The 19,654-nt window shown below is 34.0% G+C and overlaps 2 protein-coding genes across 3 annotated transcripts; one reads left to right on the top strand and one right to left on the bottom strand.

The window, feature by feature from the left end:
- Positions 1–1,953: 1,953 nt before the first annotated feature.
- Positions 1,954–13,048, bottom strand: LOC107564687 (ubiquitin domain-containing protein UBFD1-like). 2 transcript variants are annotated; one of them, XM_016249822.1, is made up of 7 exons: positions 12,967–13,048; positions 11,782–12,063; positions 8,425–8,633; positions 8,238–8,303; positions 2,911–3,016; positions 2,757–2,839; positions 1,954–2,590 (listed from the first exon to the last, which is right to left on the bottom strand). In XM_016249822.1, the coding sequence occupies exons 1-7, from the start codon at positions 12,980–12,982 to the stop codon at positions 2,480–2,482; spliced, it is 873 nt and encodes a 290-aa protein (XP_016105308.1). In that variant the 5' UTR covers positions 12,983–13,048; the 3' UTR covers positions 1,954–2,479. The 2 variants fall into 2 exon arrangements, with proteins under 2 accessions (XP_016105308.1, XP_016105309.1); XM_016249823.1 differs by lacking the exon at positions 12,967–13,048 and adding an exon at positions 12,950–12,962.
- Positions 13,049–13,638: 590 nt separating this feature from the next.
- LOC107564688 (UNC93-like protein MFSD11) lies at positions 13,639–19,633 on the top strand (the record flags this gene model as incomplete). Its single annotated transcript, XM_016249824.1, has 10 exons — positions 13,639–13,891; positions 15,148–15,329; positions 16,220–16,275; positions 16,820–16,927; positions 17,016–17,095; positions 17,607–17,703; positions 18,591–18,649; positions 18,812–18,956; positions 19,364–19,413; positions 19,611–19,633. Coding segments are annotated over exons 2-10 (708 nt in total), but the record flags the coding sequence as incomplete, so codon positions are not given.
- Positions 19,634–19,654: the final 21 nt, after the last annotated feature.

The following is a 19,654-nucleotide window of genomic DNA, read 5'->3' as shown; positions in this document are numbered from 1 at the left end:
ACATATCTGAAGGCATATTTTCCATTCCTCATGTCAGTGATAGTGATCAAAACCGGTTTCTTTTTTCTTCTTAACCTGAGCTGTACACCTGTGATCCATGCATGACAACAGAAGATTTTTGGAAAACAACTACTCAAGTAGCAAAAAGCATACTGAATATACTGTTTAATTGCAATTGAAATAATACATCCGAGATATATCGGTTTATTTGGGACCGCTCAATAAATTAGTTCAATGGAAGCTTTTAAGATATTTGAGGTTAAACAAAAGGAGAACGTGACTGATTTGCATGTAAATTAAAATATGGACACAAAATAGAAAAAAGTACTCAAGTCTTATTTTGCTGCATATATTCATGAACCAGCTGTGTAATGGTTTAATATTCAAAATCTTTGAATGTAGTTTTTTCACATTATGTAATATACTCATATTTCCATTCAGAGGCACTATTACTAGTTGATAAGGAAACACTTTACACATCAGAGAGTATTTTGAAAAAGAAAAATGCTAATGCTCAACCACAGACAGCTGTATAATCTTTCTAATCATGAAATATAACTCTAAATAATAGTTATGTAGCTTACTACATTAAAGGGGTGATGGATATACACAACTTTCTCATATAAGGACTAGTTCACTCAAAAATGAAAATTTGCTGACAATTTACTCACCCTCAGGCCATCCAAGATGTTGATAAGTCTGTTTCTTCAAAACAGATTTGGAGAAATTCAGCATTACATCACTTGTTCACCAGTGGATCCTCTGCAGTGAATGGGTGCCGTCAGAATGAGAGTCCAAACAGCTGATTAAGACATCACAATAATCCACACGTCTCCATCAACAAGTACTTTGTGAAGCGAAAAGCTGCATATTTAATTAAATAAATACATTAATAAATAATATTAGTATTAAACAAATCCATCATTTGTAATAAAGCATTTTAATTTTAAACCATCTATTCTGTCCAAAATATACGAGTCCATCCCCTGTCGTCCTCTCGCATCAAAATCCACCGACATATTTGATTAGAAGTGTTTTGGACCGTTTTCACTTGTAAACGTGCATATTTCTCTCCTGATTCAGAGGAAGTGACCTTTTTACTGGAGAAATCAATATCATGGATAGAGGACTCATATTTTAGCCGGAAACAAAGGTTTAAAGTTAAAAAATATCATAATGATGGATTTGTTTCTTACAAACATTCAACTTTTCGCTTCACATGATGTTGACTGGACTAAATTCATGTCATTACTTGTGGATTATTGTGATGTTTTTATCAGCTGTTTGGACTCTCATTCTGACGGCACCCATTCACTGCTGAGGATCCACTGGTGAACAAATGATAATGCTAATGCAATGGTAAATCAACATCTTGGCCTCGAGGTGATAACATTTTTGTTTTAGGGTGAGCTATTCCTCTTACTATTGAATTAGATACATATATACTGAAATATATGATTTAGGAGGAATTTCAATTGTGAGCTGCTACATAGAGTTTGAAAATTTAAAAAACGTAAGTATACAGGCAAATTTATTACAGAAAGGTCACTGAAACTCTTCCTTCCTTCGGGCTTTATTGAATTAAAAATGCTTATCATTGGTTAGCACCATGTTTGAAAAAACAACATGCATGATCAGAATAGTCAATCATCAGCAACTTAGTTAAACGACTGAGTATTAAGGGCACATCAACACTGTTTTCCCTAATATAGCATCTGATTTGAGAGGGACTTGGCCCTAGAGATGTTGCTGCGTTTAACCATGAAATATAAAGAAGATATTGCCTTTGTCAAAGTATCATGTGGTTGAAAGTACAGAGGCTGAGCAACTGTACTCTTGGCTTTTGGGTTGTAATTCTGCATCAAGGCTCCTGCTGTCAAGGCAAAATGAGATGAGCTCTCCATGTGCTATTAAAAGTCTTGAAGAAAATGCTGAATTTTTTGAACCACGTAAAATGCCACAATGCTCTTTTAACCTTGATTAATACCATATTTGAGTGTTACATTGCTGCTGCTTTACATGTAAACTATAATCTGTGCAATCATAAAAGCTGACTGTAAAACTAACAACGGCGTGAACTATATCGACTTTGGCAAGATTGCTTGAGTTGTATGGTAAACCAAGGAATATACTAGATAAAATCTTTCTACTGCATCAATCATTTTCCTTAAATAATTTTTATTTCTTTCAGAATAACTACGAGAAATGTATATGCAAGTTCTGTACAATTTTCTGTTTATGCTTGGGATTGCTTTAAAAAAAACAACAAAAAAAAAACGAGTGATGAAACAGTTTGAAAAACGGGATGCTGACACTTAGTGCACTTAAAACCCCCAAAATATTTTGTCCAACAGCAATCCTTCGGTTTGCTCTGGAAATACTTCAGAAAAATCGGTTCTTCAGATTATTGTGTTGGCTCCAGTTAATGTTATCAATCTTTTGCTCTGAATCCCAATTCTTCAGTGTCTATAGAGGCACGTTAAAAATACTGCCATTTTCCGAGAACTGTGTCTTTGATTGCATCAACAAACTGTGCAGGCACCCAGTAGACCCAATATTGTGAGGCTTCTGTCGGACCCAGCTGAAATGCCTAGGGTGACAAACAAGCATATATATATATATATATGTCTTATAGCAGCACCAAACAATAAGTAAAATATTTACAGTTATCATTAGTATATTAAGTTTTAAAAAAATCCAGTTTGAGAATGCCAGATACAATGCATAGTTTGTTAAATGCTGCGATAAACACATACCATCATATGATAGTCCTCATGACCCTCTATTGGCTCAGTCACAACATTTTTGATGGAACCCATCGGGATTTTTTCTGTTCTTTCTGCAGGCCAGAAAAAAAATTAACATAAACCAAGTATTATGGATAAGTGTTTAATTAAATGATGAAATCACCTTTTGTTCCGATCCACAACTGATCCTGCTCCAGTTTAAATGTGAGTCGTACTTTTCCGCCAGATTTGTTGTACATTCCTGATAAAGGCACTGTTGGCAGACGCTCCTGTTCAACAAATAAAGAGATCACTCAAATGTCATTAGTGCGCACAAGGAACTTATTCTTCATCCTTATAAGAACTTTACAGCTCTGTGTATATATATATATTAGTGTTGTCAAACAATTAATCGCATCCAAAATAAAAGTTGTTTACATATGTTTGTATACTGTGTATATTATGTATATATAAATACACACACATGCAGTATATATATTAAAAATATTTACATGTATATATTTATATTCATATAATTTATATTATAAATAAATATATTTAATGTAAAAACAAACTTTTTCTTACATAAATACATGCGTGTGTATTTATATACATATAATAAATATACACAGTACACACATATATATTATGTAAACAAAAACTTATTTTGGATGTGATTAATCGCGATTAATCATTTGACATCATTAATATATATATATATATATATATATATATATATATATATATATATATATATACATACATACATACACACACAGTATATATATATATATATATATATTAGGGCTGTCAATCAATACACATTTTTAATGTAATTAACTGCAAGATGTGTCGATTAATGTAATTAATCACAAATTGAATTTGACTGAAAATTCCCACAAAAGATCATTTAAAGCCATTATTGTGTTAAATGAGAAAAGTATCAAGTAGACATAACAAAAAGTACCTTTAGAAAGAAATATTTTATTTGATTCAAGAAAATGTATTACACAAACATTTAGGCTACAAGAGCCTAATATAAGCTATGGAACATAAAAGAAGATCATTTGAGAAACATTTCAGTGTTTTTTGTTCATACAATGAAAGTCATTAGAAACAGAAACAGCTTGGTTACCAACATTCTTAAAAATATCTTCTTTTATGTTCAAAGGGAAGTCATATCAATTAAAAATGACATGAGTGAGTAAATGATGACAGAATGATGTTATTTTTGGGTAAACTATCCCTTTAATGTTTATGGATACTCTAAATAAGAAACTAAAACTGCCAGTAGGTGGCGGTAAATATCTTTATGAGTAAGTCATTCATTCGATTGGTTCAAACGGCTGATTCATTCAGAAATGAAACACAGCTGCCTGATGCTTGGAGATGCAAAACAGCTCTGCTATGGCCTTATAGGTAATATAGGCAGGATTGAGCAAAAACAGACTACAACAATATTAACTTCTTATTTACTGAACTGTTGTAGGAAATCACATTTGCACTTGAGCTATTCGGGACAAAAACTCATATGGACATTTCTGCCCCAACATCTCGAATTTTAGTGGCCCATAACTGCATTTATTGACTACATTACGCAGTGAGTTCTGGGGCGGGGCCAGTGTGTTAACTGCATTCAAATATTTTAATCACACTATTTTTCCATAACTTATTATTTAAATGAACAGCCCTAATATGTATAAAATTAATTTTGTTCGGCATGTGTGCAATGAAATGGTACAGTCTTATCATATCCCATGCCTCACAGGTTTTGCATACCTTAGCTCCTTTTATAGATGGCATGACATCATCTGGTTTTCCTTTGTCCAAAACTTTTCTATGTTGCTGAGAAAAAAAAGCATCCACAAGTACATTTATAAAATATAAGTACACAGGTATATTTGTAAGAATTCTTTCCATCATAACTTGCTAGAGTTCACATTATGTAAATAGGTTTTCCACCCACCTTTTGCCTGCACAATGGCTCCTTTTTGTTCTCCTCAGCTTTAACCTCTTGCTGAATAACTTCTTTTGGTGTATTTACAGCTAGTACATCATTTATTGTAGATCCAACCACCATAATCTTTGCACCATTTGTAACTTTGATTTCTCGAAGCGTCTTGTCCTCTGGTAGCAGTCCTTTGTACATCACTTTCTGCATAGCAGGTGGAAGACCTGATAACCATACAAAACACACAAAAAAGCATTTGTATTCGGTCATTTCAATCCTGATATATGGTGGTTCCATATTATACAACATTATAAAGTCTCACCATGAAGCATTTTATTGATGCTTTAGTAGTGACATGAGACAGACCAAGGTAATTTTGTGCTCAAAAATAACAATATACAGTACAAAAAGATAGGGATGTAACGATTCGATTTTCTCACGATTTTTTTAACAAAATGAGATTGAAGACATTATATAGTAAATGAAAAGGTGTCCTTTTATTAGGCTATTGCTGCACGTTTATTTGTGAAATTGAAATATAACAAAACTAAACTGAAATTTTAAAGCAAACCCCAAATCATATAAGTTACATGAATAAAATACATCTCTTCATATAAACAAACTAAGGCTTTGTCTGTGCTCTTTCCATTTAAAATTGGAGGCAACCACTGCATTTTAATCATGATCCAAACAAAGATGCTGCATACATGCAGCATGAGCAGGCTTTAATCTAAATTAGACTGTATAATTTCGAAATTTGAAGCAAAAACAGAATGGTCTGACTTTAGTTTTGTGAAACTATACTACATAAAACCTATCTGAAGGAAACAGCAGACGAGCTGAATGAGACGCAAGTTCACTCTCTGACAGCAGGTGGCACTTATGAACAGCAATGATACAGTGTTTCCTGGGTTACCGCTGTAAGCAAAGCAGGCTTATGAACACTACCTTAATATACATCATTCAGAGGCAACAAGATGAAAAGAAAATTCCACGTAAACTTTTTCTAAAGACAGTCAGAGATACATTCATATAAACTCCTACCCCAACTGTCTCGTGATTTTTTTAGCATCTCAACCGATTTGAATCGTCAGATATTTGATTCGATTTTCAACCGGCTCGCAGCTCATCGTTACATCCCTATAAAAAAAAAACAATCTGATAGTCAGGTTTGGACACACCAACTATTTCTATTTTCTACATTTTAAAATGATAGTAATTGCTGGAGGATGTGAATTCTGGGATGCTTTTAAACTCTTTTGAAACTAATTTCAAAAATCTGATCATGTATATCTTTACATGGGATTGTTTTTACTTGGATAATGGATAATGAAAAGCTCTGCCAAATTAATTTAAATATTGACACTACTGTCTTCTGTAAACCTGCTTTACAGCTGGAATAAGGGCTGCACAATTAATCGAAATTAAATTGCAAAGGCAATAAATCGCGATTAGGCAGAAGCAGATTGTCATGCGTATCTTCAGTGAAGCACGGTTCTGTGATCTGCAGTAAAGTCCATCCGAAGGCCAGTGTGCACTCTCGCGCTGAAACTCCAAATACACCCCGCAGAAGAAATGCCTATAGCGGTTGTTGAATAAACAGAAGACTTAACTGCTTTCATTAATTCAACGTGACTAATAAACACGACTACGACACTTCACTTCACATAGTTTATCCAAGTTCGTCTCATTATAATTTTTATTATAATAAAATAGGCCTGGGCGATAAAACGGTATCGATATTTATCGACGGTACACCTTCTTCGATAACAATAGAAAAAATGTTCGATATAGGCACGTGCTATGAGTGACGCAGACAGCACGCACAAACACGAACACATGCTAAAATGATTGCTGTGACTGTCTGTGATGAGGAGATTGTGAATAAAGAATGAATATTAGTCGAATTTAAAATAAACATTTGCATTTGAATGTTAGGTGTGCATCAGGGCGCGCGAGATGCTGTGATGATGATGTAAGTGACGTTGTTGCATTTTAATGTGTTGTTAGTCTAGCCCACGAGATGCGCCGCTGCTGTGTTATGCATTCAAAATATTAGAGAAATATAGAAGCTATATGCGGAGAAGATCTTGATTAGGTTAAAACCAAAACCAAGCCATTCACACAGAACGCATATTCAGCACATTTTTAGACAGACAAATATAACTGCTCCACTCACGTCTCACACAAGAGATTAGAAAGCATTCAAAGTTTAAACTTTTAGAAAACACGTCGCGAATTTGTGGAGGTTTATTCCTTTTCACTGTGTCTCATATGTTTTTTAATGCAGTCTGTATGAATGGCGCTTCGGGTCTTTAGATTAAGCAATGCATAAATACATGATGCTGTTTTGTTCATAATTGTTCATGCAATTTACTAAATTATATTTGATTTTTATGAGTTAATTTAGACGTAATGCACGTTTTTATAGAGTTACTTGCTAAATGCGTTGCATTACTTTGCTCATTGCGCCCTCCTGTGGCCTCGGGAGACAATTAGACCTATACAATAAAGACCCATTTAATCTGCATATAAAACATTAGAAATTAGATATTTGTTTAATTTTTATTGTGTTTGTTAAAACAAAAAATATTTGTTGTTTGTCTCAATAAATTGTGTTAATTATAAATACAGTGGTTAAATTGAAACAGTTTTCTTTTTGTTTTAAAAAAGGTTATAAAAATGTCAATAATTATCGATACCGAACGATATGAAACATTATATCGTCGATACATTTTTTAGCAGTACCTTTAGAAAGAAATATTTTATTTGATTCAAGAAAATGTATTACACAAACATTTAGGCTACAAGAGCCTAATATAAGCTATGGAACATAAAAGAAGATCATTTGAGAAACATTTCAGTGTTTTTTGTTCATACAATGAAAGTCATTAGAAACAGAAACAGCTTGGTTACCAACATTCTTAAAAATATCTTCTTTTATGTTCAAAGGGAAGTCATATCAATTAAAAATGACATGAGTGAGTAAATGATGACAGAATGATGTTATTTTTGGGTAAACTATCCCTTTAATGTTTATGGATACTCTAAATAAGAAACTAAAACTGCCAGTAGGTGGCGGTAAATATCTTTATGAGTAAGTCATTCATTCGATTGGTTCAAACGGCTGATTCATTCAGAAATGAAACACAGCTGCCTGATGCTTGGAGATGCAAAACAGCTCTGCTATGGCCTTATAGGTAATATAGGCAGGATTGAGCAAAAACAGACTACAACAATATTAACTTCTTATTTACTGAACTGTTGTAGGAAATCACATTTGCACTTGAGCTATTCGGGACAAAAACTCATATGGACATTTCTGCCCCAACATCTCGAATTTTAGTGGCCCATAACTGCATTTATTGACTACATTACGCAGTGAGTTCTGGGGCGGGGCCAGTGTGTTAACTGCATTCAAATATTTTAATCACACTATTTTTCCATAACTTATTATTTAAATGAACAGCCCTAATATGTATAAAATTAATTTTGTTCGGCATGTGTGCAATGAAATGGTACAGTCTTATCATATCCCATGCCTCACAGGTTTTGCATACCTTAGCTCCTTTTATAGATGGCATGACATCATCTGGTTTTCCTTTGTCCAAAACTTTTCTATGTTGCTGAGAAAAAAAAGCATCCACAAGTACATTTATAAAATATAAGTACACAGGTATATTTGTAAGAATTCTTTCCATCATAACTTGCTAGAGTTCACATTATGTAAATAGGTTTTCCACCCACCTTTTGCCTGCACAATGGCTCCTTTTTGTTCTCCTCAGCTTTAACCTCTTGCTGAATAACTTCTTTTGGTGTATTTACAGCTAGTACATCATTTATTGTAGATCCAACCACCATAATCTTTGCACCATTTGTAACTTTGATTTCTCGAAGCGTCTTGTCCTCTGGTAGCAGTCCTTTGTACATCACTTTCTGCATAGCAGGTGGAAGACCTGATAACCATACAAAACACACAAAAAAGCATTTGTATTCGGTCATTTCAATCCTGATATATGGTGGTTCCATATTATACAACATTATAAAGTCTCACCATGAAGCATTTTATTGATGCTTTAGTAGTGACATGAGACAGACCAAGGTAATTTTGTGCTCAAAAATAACAATATACAGTACAAAAAGATAGGGATGTAACGATTCGATTTTCTCACGATTTTTTTAACAAAATGAGATTGAAGACATTATATAGTAAATGAAAAGGTGTCCTTTTATTAGGCTATTGCTGCACGTTTATTTGTGAAATTGAAATATAACAAAACTAAACTGAAATTTTAAAGCAAACCCCAAATCATATAAGTTACATGAATAAAATACATCTCTTCATATAAACAAACTAAGGCTTTGTCTGTGCTCTTTCCATTTAAAATTGGAGGCAACCACTGCATTTTAATCATGATCCAAACAAAGATGCTGCATACATGCAGCATGAGCAGGTTTTAATCTAAATTAGACTGTATAATTTCGAAATTTGAAGCAAAAACAGAATGGTCTGACTTTAGTTTTGTGAAACTATACTACATAAAACCTATCTGAAGGAAACAGCAGACGAGCTGAATGAGACGCAAGTTCACTCTCTGACAGCAGGTGGCACTTATGAACAGCAATGATACAGTGTTTCCTGGGTTACCGCTGTAAGCAAAGCAGGCTTATGAACACTACCTTAATATACATCATTCAGAGGCAACAAGATGAAAAGAAAATTCCACGTAAACTTTTTCTAAAGACAGTCAGAGATACATTCATATAAACTCCTACCCCAACTGTCTCGTGATTTTTTTAGCATCTCAACCGATTTGAATCGTCAGATATTTGATTCGATTTTCAACCGGCTCGCAGCTCATCGTTACATCCCTATAAAAAAAAAACAATCTGATAGTCAGGTTTGGACACACCAACTATTTCTATTTTCTACATTTTAAAATGATAGTAATTGCTGGAGGATGTGAATTCTGGGATGCTTTTAAACTCTTTTGAAACTAATTTCAAAAATCTGATCATGTATATCTTTACATGGGATTGTTTTTACTTGGATAATGGATAATGAAAAGCTCTGCCAAATTAATTTAAATATTGACACTACTGTCTTCTGTAAACCTGCTTTACAGCTGGAATAAGGGCTGCACAATTAATCGAAATTAAATTGCAAAGGCAATAAATCGCGATTAGGCAGAAGCAGATTGTCATGCGTATCTTCAGTGAAGCACGGTTCTGTGATCTGCAGTAAAGTCCATCCGAAGGCCAGTGTGCACTCTCGCGCTGAAACTCCAAATACACCCCGCAGAAGAAATGCCTATAGCGGTTGTTGAATAAACAGAAGACTTAACTGCTTTCATTAATTCAACGTGACTAATAAACACGACTACGACACTTCACTTCACATAGTTTATCCAAGTTCGTCTCATTATAATTTTTATTATAATAAAATAGGCCTGGGCGATAAAACGGTATCGATATTTATCGACAGTACACCTTCTTCGATAACGATATAAAAAATATTCGATATAGTGCACGATATAGGCATGTGCTATGAGTGACGCAGACAGCACGCACAAACACGAACACATGCTAAAATGATTGCTGTGACTGTCTGTGATGAGGAGATTGTGAATAAAGAATGAATATTAGTCGAATTTAAAATAAACATTTGCATTTGAATGTTAGGTGTGCATCAGGGCGCGCGAGATGCTGTGATGATGATGTAAGTGACGTTGTTGCATTTTAATGTGTTGTTAGTCTAGCCCACGAGATGCGCCGCTGCTGTGTTATGCATTCAAAATATTAGAGAAATATAGAAGCTATATGCGGAGAAGATCTTGATTAGGTTAAAACCAAAACCAAGCCATTCACACAGAACGCATATTCAGCACATTTTTAGACAGACAAATATGACTGCTCCACTCACGTCTCACACAAGAGATTAGAAAGCATTCAAAGTTTAAACTTTTAGAAAACACGTCGCGAATTTGTGGAGGTTTATTCCTTTTCACTGTGTCTCATATGTTTTTTAATGCAGTCTGTATGAATGGCGCTTCGGGTCTTTAGATTAAGCAATGCATAAATACATGATGCTGTTTTGTTCATAATTGTTCATGCAATTTACTAAATTATATTTGATTTTTATGAGTTAATTTAGACGTAATGCACGTTTTTATAGAGTTACTTGCTAAATGCGTTGCATTACTTTGCTCATTGCGCCCTCCTGTGGCCTCGGGAGACAATTAGACCTATACAATAAAGACCCATTTAATCTGCATATAAAACATTAGAAATTAGATATTTGTTTAATTTTTATTGTGTTTGTTAAAACAAAAAATATTTGTTGTTTGTCTCAATAAATTGTGTTAATTATAAATACAGTGGTTAAATTGAAACAGTTTTCTTTTTGTTTTAAAAAAGGTTATAAAAATGTCAATAATTATCGATACCGAACGATATGAAACATTATATCGTCGATACATTTTTTAGCTATATCGCCCAGCCCTATAATAAAGTATATAATAATGCAATGATAATCGACATAGCCTTTATCACTGCTTAGAATACTATAAAATATTGCGTGCCTTATTGTGTAAGAAGCCACATCATCTCACAGAAGGATTTATTTCAAACACTTGACTGACGTTATGAAGTGAGTTTGGAGTAAAAACATGTTATTAAGTGTGGTATTTTCACATGCTTTCAGATGGAGCAGCATTTACTACACAGAGCCGTAGTTCACTGAGAAGCTACGCAAACAGCTTTCATAATCGCAGAACGATTTCATAATCACTCGATTAAATCGTCTGTGATTATGAATGCGATTTTGCGTAGCTTGTCAGTGAACTACGGCTCTGTGTAGTAAATTCTGCTCTATCTGAAAGCACGTGATGGAGATTTACTACTAATAACAGAACCGGCTTTTACTGACAAGATGCGCATGACAATCGCATTCGATTAATCGTGCAGCCCTAGCTGGAATTGAATTTGTTTCATAATTGGTGAAACATCCTCATAAGAGGACAAATGTTCTCCAAGGTCTCACCTTGTATGACCTCTGTGAAACACAAAGTCATACAGGTTTGAATGACATGACATGATGATTACCAGTGAGAGTGTGAATCTTCTCTTTCAGTTTAGCACCAGTGCCATCTAAAGGAATTTTAAGGTCATATTTGTTTTTGTTCCAAATGATTTTCACTTCCACCATCTCTTTCCCCTCGTCACTTTCCTCTCCATTGCTGACAGCAGCGGGCTGAGCTGACGTGCTTTCGCCATCGGTAAGAGATGCTTGTTCAGTCCCTGCTGCATCTTCTTGTCCAGCAGCTTCGCACACCACTTCTGGTACCTTCTGCGTGACCTCAGCCTCCATTCCTACTACCTCACTTCCTGTGGGAACAATTATCAGATGAGGAATCATATTGTTAAAGAAATGTAGTTTTCAAGGTGCAAATGTTGACCTGCTTCAGAGCACTGATATGACAAAATCAAACTATAGTATTTAAGTATTACAATAAAACTAACAAATCCTCATGGGACAATATTTTATAACCAATAAGATAACACTTTTGGGAAAACTAGGTAACTATCAAAATTTTACAGATACAAGCTGAATTCATGTGTTTGTTCTAGATTCCCACCCATTACTTGTCTGTTTTACTCCTTAAATAGTCCTAACTAGACCGTCTCTAGTACACAGATTTTAAAAGCTAACTGTCTAGCTGCTGTCTAAAGGCTCAGAAACATCTAGTAAATTCCCTTATGCTCATTTGTGCCCAACTGTTGAACTAAGACCAGTAACTGTAAGCATGAGCGACTCGACAGAGCCTGTGTTGTAATCGTACACAACTGACTCATCGGTAACTTAGCCAGCCCGCTGTGCTAATATTCGCAAGCTCACATCAAGACTGTGTCTCAAAATTCACTGCGCTGTCTATCTAGACAGCATCTTTGGGTAACGTACTGTGGGCTCGATTGGAACCTTCGCTCGAACGTTCCAAACGCTTCCGCGATGCCCATAGACGTTAATCGAAAGTTCCATAAAGGGTCAAACGTTTCAGCATCCCTCAAAATGCTGTCTAGGTAGACGGCTCTCTAGATTTTGTGACACAGCCGAAGTTTTCGACATGGCTAATCACATAATATCTAGCTATTATTCCACCCTGACAAGTTAAAAGAGCGTCCATTCAGTGTAATACAAGTGTCAAATAACTGGAGCTGATGTAATACGCCGCAAAATAACACCGCAAAGACTGTGCAAACGGCATTTAAGTACATTTTCACACTACCTACCATCCTGCGCCGCCATGATGATTGTGTACAATATGAGGAAAGGCTTCTGGGAAAGAGCGTGCTGTCAGCGAATGAGCTCCGCGGCTTCCCGTACTGACTTCGCGATTTAAAAATCTGGTTTATGAAACGTAACGAGGACTTTTTTTTGGTTCCTTTTCCTTAGGTCCTTTTAAAATTATTCATAAAGTACATCATAAACTTCAGTAAACTATAAAGTTTATAATAGTAGTTTACCCAATTGCTCCTTTGTCATCACAAATGCCCATTTATTGTAGAATTGTGTTTGTTGCAAGTTGCAAAGCATTGACTTTTCTAACTTTGTAAAAATTAATTTATCCCCAAATAACCGCATTAGCAATTTTTTTAGTGACTCTTCGAAAATAGACAATTTTTCTTAAGTTCAGTTTTTGTATTGCTATTCCTCGCAATATTTTACATTCATAAATGTAAATTTCAAGAAATGTGCTGATTCTTTAAAAAAAAAATCATAGACTCTTCTACGGCGTAATAATATAATTTCAGAATGTCATGTATTGTGACCCTCTTAGCATATTTAGTTTCTTGTCTTTTTGCTTCTAAATCGTATTCTTTGCTGTAATTCAAGAAGAAAAGAACACAAGGAGGATCCAGATGTGACGTAGCCTGTCAACATTGATTTCCACACAATAGCGCTTGACACGAGCTCTGTGGATATTGCTTACAGATCTACGGATGATCTACGCGTAAACTTACCCTACCTTACCTTGAGGGGTTGGTGATCTTTCAGCGCTTACACAATCGACAACTTTTGAAAGCAACATGTAAACAAGTACAGATCATTTCACGCACTTTCTAATGTTCATAATAAGAAGACATACAGAGAATCGCTGCTGACCGATGCAGGAGCAACAGCGACTGCGTGTTCAAGTTTGGCTTTGTGAATCGGGTAAGCTATTGCAGTGATACAGTGTTATTGACAGCAAGCATGTGTAACTAACTAGCACAACGCTGTAGCTAACCTCAAGGATACAACTCAAATATATTAAATAGCTCAATGATACAAAGAGAATTTGTGAGATCATCATCAACATTTTACACAATAAATCCAAGTACCATACTGTTCATCTATCTATCTATCTATCTATCTATCTATCTATCTATCTATCTATCTATCTATCTATCTATCTGTCTATCTCTTGCTCTCTTTATCTATCTATCTATCTATCTATCTATCTATCTATCTATCTATCTATCAATCTATCTCTTTCTCTCTTTATCTATCTATCTGTCTATCTATCTCTTTCTCTCTTTCTCTCTTTCTCTATCTATCTATCTATCTATCTATCTATCTATCTATCTGTCTATCTCTTGCTCTCTTTATCTATCTATCTATCATCTATCTATCTATCTATCTATCTATCTATCTATCTATCTATCTATCTATCTATCTGTCTGTCTGTCTGTCTGTCTATCTCTTGCTCTCTTTATCTATCTATCTATCTGTCTATCTCTTGCTCTCTTTATCTATCTATCTATCTATCTATCTATCTATCTGTCTGTCTGTCTGTCTATCTCTTTCTCTCTTTCTCTATCTATCTATCTATCTATCTATCTATCTATCTGTCTGTCTGTCTGTCTATCTCTTTCTCTCTTTCTCTCTTTCTCTATCTATCTATCTATCTATCTATCTATCTATCTGTCTGTCTGTCTGTCTATCTCTTTCTCTCTTTCTCTCTTTCTCTATCTATCTATCTATCTATCTATCTATCTATCTGTCTGTCTGTCTGTCTATCTCTTTCTCTCTTTCTCTCTTTCTCTATCTATCTATCTATCTATCTATCTATCTATCTGTCTGTCTGTCTGTCTATCTCTTTCTCTCTTTCTCTCTTTCTCTATCTATCTATCTATCTATCTATCTATCTATCTGTCTGTCTGTCTGTCTATCTCTTTCTCTCTTTCTCTCTTTCTCTATCTATCTATCTATCTATCTATGCTTCTTTTGAAGTAGTTGCCACGGAAACCATCACATGGATTTTGCATTCCAGTAACTTTCATCTCATGCTTAATGGTCACGAGGCGCGTGCCCGTCTGTGACCACGCACTTGTATTCACTAACGTTTAACTGCTGTAATGGATATAATGCAATAATAGTGTAATATACATTCTGTAGATAATTACTCAACTTGGTTTGCTTTCTAACAGTTTGCTTTCCTGGATGCTGGCTTTATTTACATGGACCAAGGCACACTCGCTGAAACTCTGGCATCTTACACGAGGATTTAAATGAGCTGAGGATGGCGGATGTTAGGATGTATAATGTTGTTATTTTGGGAATAGGATTTTTGCTCATTTTTACAGCCTTCACCACCTGCGGTAATATCGAAGTAAGTTGTGTTTCATTCTTATTGCATGCTATAAACTATTAGACTGAGAGGTAACCTATGATAGGATGGCATGCTTCATTATACTACTATGTTTCAAAATATGTCTGAAATTTTTTTTTTTTTTGTACTGAAATTCTAGCAGTACTTATGCCAAAACTTGAGAATTGCAAGCCTTTAAAGTTTGCAGCAGTTTTAACTTTTTTATTAGCAGTAGTTTCTGTAAAAATACAGCAAAAACTAAAGTTATTTGTTGTGATTTTATTCACACAGTTTTATTGCAGTAACAATACCATGGTAAATATCAAGTGTTTTTTTCAGCTTAAGTTTTTGTGACGACATTCAATAAAGTTTTTCAGTTAGATTATCTGAAAACAGTCTATAGTTGAGGTAAATCTGGGTCAGGCGCATCTCGTGTTTTTGATTTTCCCCATCAGTCAATGAATTATCCTGCATGACTAATGGGAGAAACTAATTCAAATGTCACGGTTGGACTCATGTTAACCTCACTGGCATCCAACACAGAAAAACCCCACAAACTCAGTTTAACCACGAAAGGATGTCTTCTCATAAGATTCAACAAATATGTATTAAGGTTAATCTATGTGTTGGAAGTTTCAGTGCAAAATGATCTTTAAAATATTCACAATGACACAATGGTAGTTGACATATCAAGCAGTGTCTTGCAGTATACATGCTTCATGTACAACTATTTTAAATAGCATAATTTTTTATAATTCTTTTACTTTTTTTAAATACATGTAGTTTTTATGAGTTCATATTCACTACATGAAGTATTTATTAAACATTTTATAAACTTTATTTGTCATGCCACAGGGCTGTTTAGGTCAACAGCAAAACGTTTGTTTATTTATTTATTTATTTCATTTTAGCAAACAGTGGTGAAAAGCTTGAATAGCACTAACTTCACTGGGAGTGGGTATCACAGGTAAGATCTCAGTCCTTCACCTTTTCTACCATATCCCATATTCATAATTTAGAGGTTTATGATGGATATGTAAATATAATACGCTGCACGGTAAAAAAAAAAAAAAAAAAAATGCCTGTGCCATTGTGTTACAACATATTTGTTTCAATCTAATTCAACACATCATGTTATTTTAATTGATTAATTGAGACTTCATCATAGCTTTAACTCTGTTTTCTTCATCTGTAATTAGATGACTGTAATTAGTAATTAAAGTGGTTGAAAAAGTGTGACGAACTCATCACTGTAGGTTGCCACCAGTTTTGACTAAAAATGTAAAGTAGCAAACTTATGTCAGTTGAACACTGGTGAGTTTGTAATTGCGACGAAGAAATGCAAAAGAGACCATATGCAGCAGTTTAATGGTGCATTATTTCACAGTGCAATATGAATAATAAGAGAAGTAGAGGCTAAAAAGTGATCTCACATTTTCTAATGTCAGAAATTTAAGGTGTAGATATGATGAAATCGGATATCCAATAATATTCCCTTTTTCTTTTTACAGCCTTGGAATAATATATGGAGTTTTTTCATTCTGCAATGTGTTAGCTCCTACTGTCGTTGCAATAATTGGACCACAGTTTACCATGTTCTTGAGTGGAGTTCTTTATAGGCGAGTATCCCATATTTCTTTGTGACTGTTCATCTTCTAGTCACCATGCCACCGTTGTCTGCATTGCTCACTTCTGTGTGTTTTTCAGTGGTTATATAGCTGTATTCATCATTCCATCCACATGGTCCTTTTATTTGACATCCGTGATAATCGGCATTGGAGCAGCCCGTAAGTAGATACTTAAAACACGCAAGTACATTCATAGTGTGTTTAAATTCATCAAATAATTCATCACTAATTGACTTAATAGTTCACCCAAAACTATTCTCTCTCCCTCAGGCCATCCACCCTTAACCACATAATTAATGAAATGTTTTTTCACATTAAACACAAAGCTTGTATGCAGTACTGCAACATTTTCTCAGTTAGTGTGGTTAGTCTTTTGTGTATAGTAAACACTTCTGCAGAAGTAGGTGTTTCACATTCTAAAATTCCTTCACCCACTTAAGCAATATGATATTGGAGACAGGTTCCAGTTGCCGCTCAGAAAAAGGTAGTATAGTTGCATTTTGTTACACTGATGAATCCATTATAGTCAGTCAATATGAATTGCAGGCAATAATTTAAATGACAGTCAAAGGTTATTAAGAAGTATTTATAACGAAGTAGTGCAACATGGCTCATATTAGCTCTAAATTCATTTTTAATCATCATTCTAATTCCTTTTTTCTATCCCCAGTGCTTTGGACAGCTCAAGGGCACTTTCTAGTGGAGAACTCTGATGCTTCCACCATCAACAGGAACACAGGATTGTTTTGGGCTTTACTGCAGTGCAGGTCAGGAAGAGACAGCAGCAAACACTTGCAGAGAATCAGCAACAATTAACCCCAAATTATAATCTGAGATTCACTTTAATATATCACCCTTAATCGTCTGTGATCATCAACAATAAACTAATGTTAGGAGTTAAAGCAATAGATAATTATCAGCAGCATGCAGATTAATAACTCTGTCTCTTAAAGCTGTAGTTCATCCAAACATACTAGATGTTGTTCCAAACTCATGTTATGTTCTTCTGTGAAAGAAGACAAAAATTAGATATTAGACAGAATGTCTAATTTTGTCTCGTCCATATAAAATGAAAATAAATTTAAACGGCCAAGCTCTAAAAATAAAACAAGAACATCATAAATACAGTCCATATTACTCTATATTCTAAGGTGTGTTTCAATGTTATTTTATTTAGTGTTTTAATATAATTGAGATTTTAATTTTTACATTTTCTCTTTTCATTTTAATTTTAGTTAGTTTTAGTAATTTTGTTGTGTGTTTTTGTTCGTTTTTTAACATGTCTATAATTTTAATTAATTAATTTTATTTCAGTTTTAGTTTTAGTTATTTTAGCACATCATAATAATCTTCATTACAAAGATATTTAACATATTTATGTATATTTATTTTTTTTTTATTATTTTTTTACAGTGGTTTTAATTTTAGTTTAATATAATGTTTATATTATTTATGTTACTCCATTGTGGAAAATGACAGCTTGGACATTTTACTTAAGCCCTCCTTTTGTGTTTTACTGAAGAAAATAAGTCATATTTGAGGAGTTATGCAAACTTACTAACCAAATCAGTTAAACCAGCAAGAGCTATGTTTTAACCACCTAAAACTGTCCATGATTCCTGTATGAAAAGTTCTATTTGTGTTTTCTTTCCAGTATGTTGTTTGGAAATCTGTACGTTTATTTTGATTGGAAAGGAAAAACTGAAATTTCAGGTAACATGATGGTTTGAAAAAGCTTGATTATGTTAACTTTTTTATTTAACGTAAGTTAATCGGCACTTATTTAATTTCTGCTAACCACAAAATATAATAACTCTCAAATGAAAAAAAATATTTAGAAATTTAAGCATAAATTGAGATTTTTTTCCTCCACAGATAGAGACAGAAAGATTATGTTTATTGCTCTGCTGGTTATCTCAGCACTCGGGACACTGAGTTTTCTTGCATTGAGGAAGGTCTGTCAGCAGGAAGAGGTTCTCTCTGAAGAGGAGGGCCAGTCTCTTTTATCGACGAGATTGAAGTAAATTCACTCATTCATTTAGTGAATCCTGATGATAGTGAATGAGAGTTTCCATTTTGCAACAAAAACAAAAAAGGTTTACATTTCCTTTCACAGATCCAACAATAAGGTTGTTCTGCTTCCCAATCTGGCCAGAAATTCAGATTATTGTCCCGCCGATATTTTTAATGTACCAGCACAGAAAAAAAAAAATTCCATGTGTGATTTTATGTTCTTCATTTTAACAGACAAACAAATAAATAAATACTTAAAAATGCAACAAATAATTGGTTTTTAATGTCCAATAATTACTGTAAATGATAACCATGATAACCCCAACTATAAATTCATAAACTTTTGTTGGAAAATGTTGGTGTTTGCTACTTACTGATACTATAAAAATACATTTTTGTGTAATGTTATTTTAGATATAAACAGAGAGCAACATCTGCTGTGACGGAAGCTAAAACAGAGTTTAGTAAGTTCATTTGGCTTACTTTTCACATTTGTAACATGGTCTAATAAAATTATTTCATCAAAGAATTTATCAAATAATTATTACACAAATTGTCAGTGTGGACATCTATTCTAGTGCTTCATCATCAGTTATTTTTTTTATTTTATTTTAATCATACACTTATTTTTTTTTACTTTTTACCCCCCCCCCCCCTTTAAAGACGATTTTGGAAATCTTCAAAAAAAAAACCAAATTTTTTTTA

The sequence above is a fragment of the Sinocyclocheilus grahami genome, unplaced genomic scaffold (assembly GCF_001515645.1).
Source record: "Sinocyclocheilus grahami isolate Dianchi unplaced genomic scaffold, SAMN03320097.WGS_v1.1 scaffold956.1, whole genome shotgun sequence".
NCBI lineage: Eukaryota > Metazoa > Chordata > Actinopteri > Cypriniformes > Cyprinidae > Sinocyclocheilus > Sinocyclocheilus grahami.
The sequence above is the reverse complement of the archived record's forward strand: the minus strand, read 5'-3'. Positions and strand labels throughout refer to the sequence as shown.

Coding starts and splice junctions, on each gene's coding strand:
- LOC107564687 (XM_016249822.1), bottom strand. Junction 8,634..11,781: donor GAAGATTCACACTCTCACTG/GTAATCATCATG, acceptor TATGGTTATCAG/GTCTTCCACCTGCTATGCAG. Junction 2,591..2,756: donor ATGAGGACTATCATATGATG/GTATGTGTTTAT, acceptor TTGTCACCCTAG/GCATTTCAGCTGGGTCCGAC.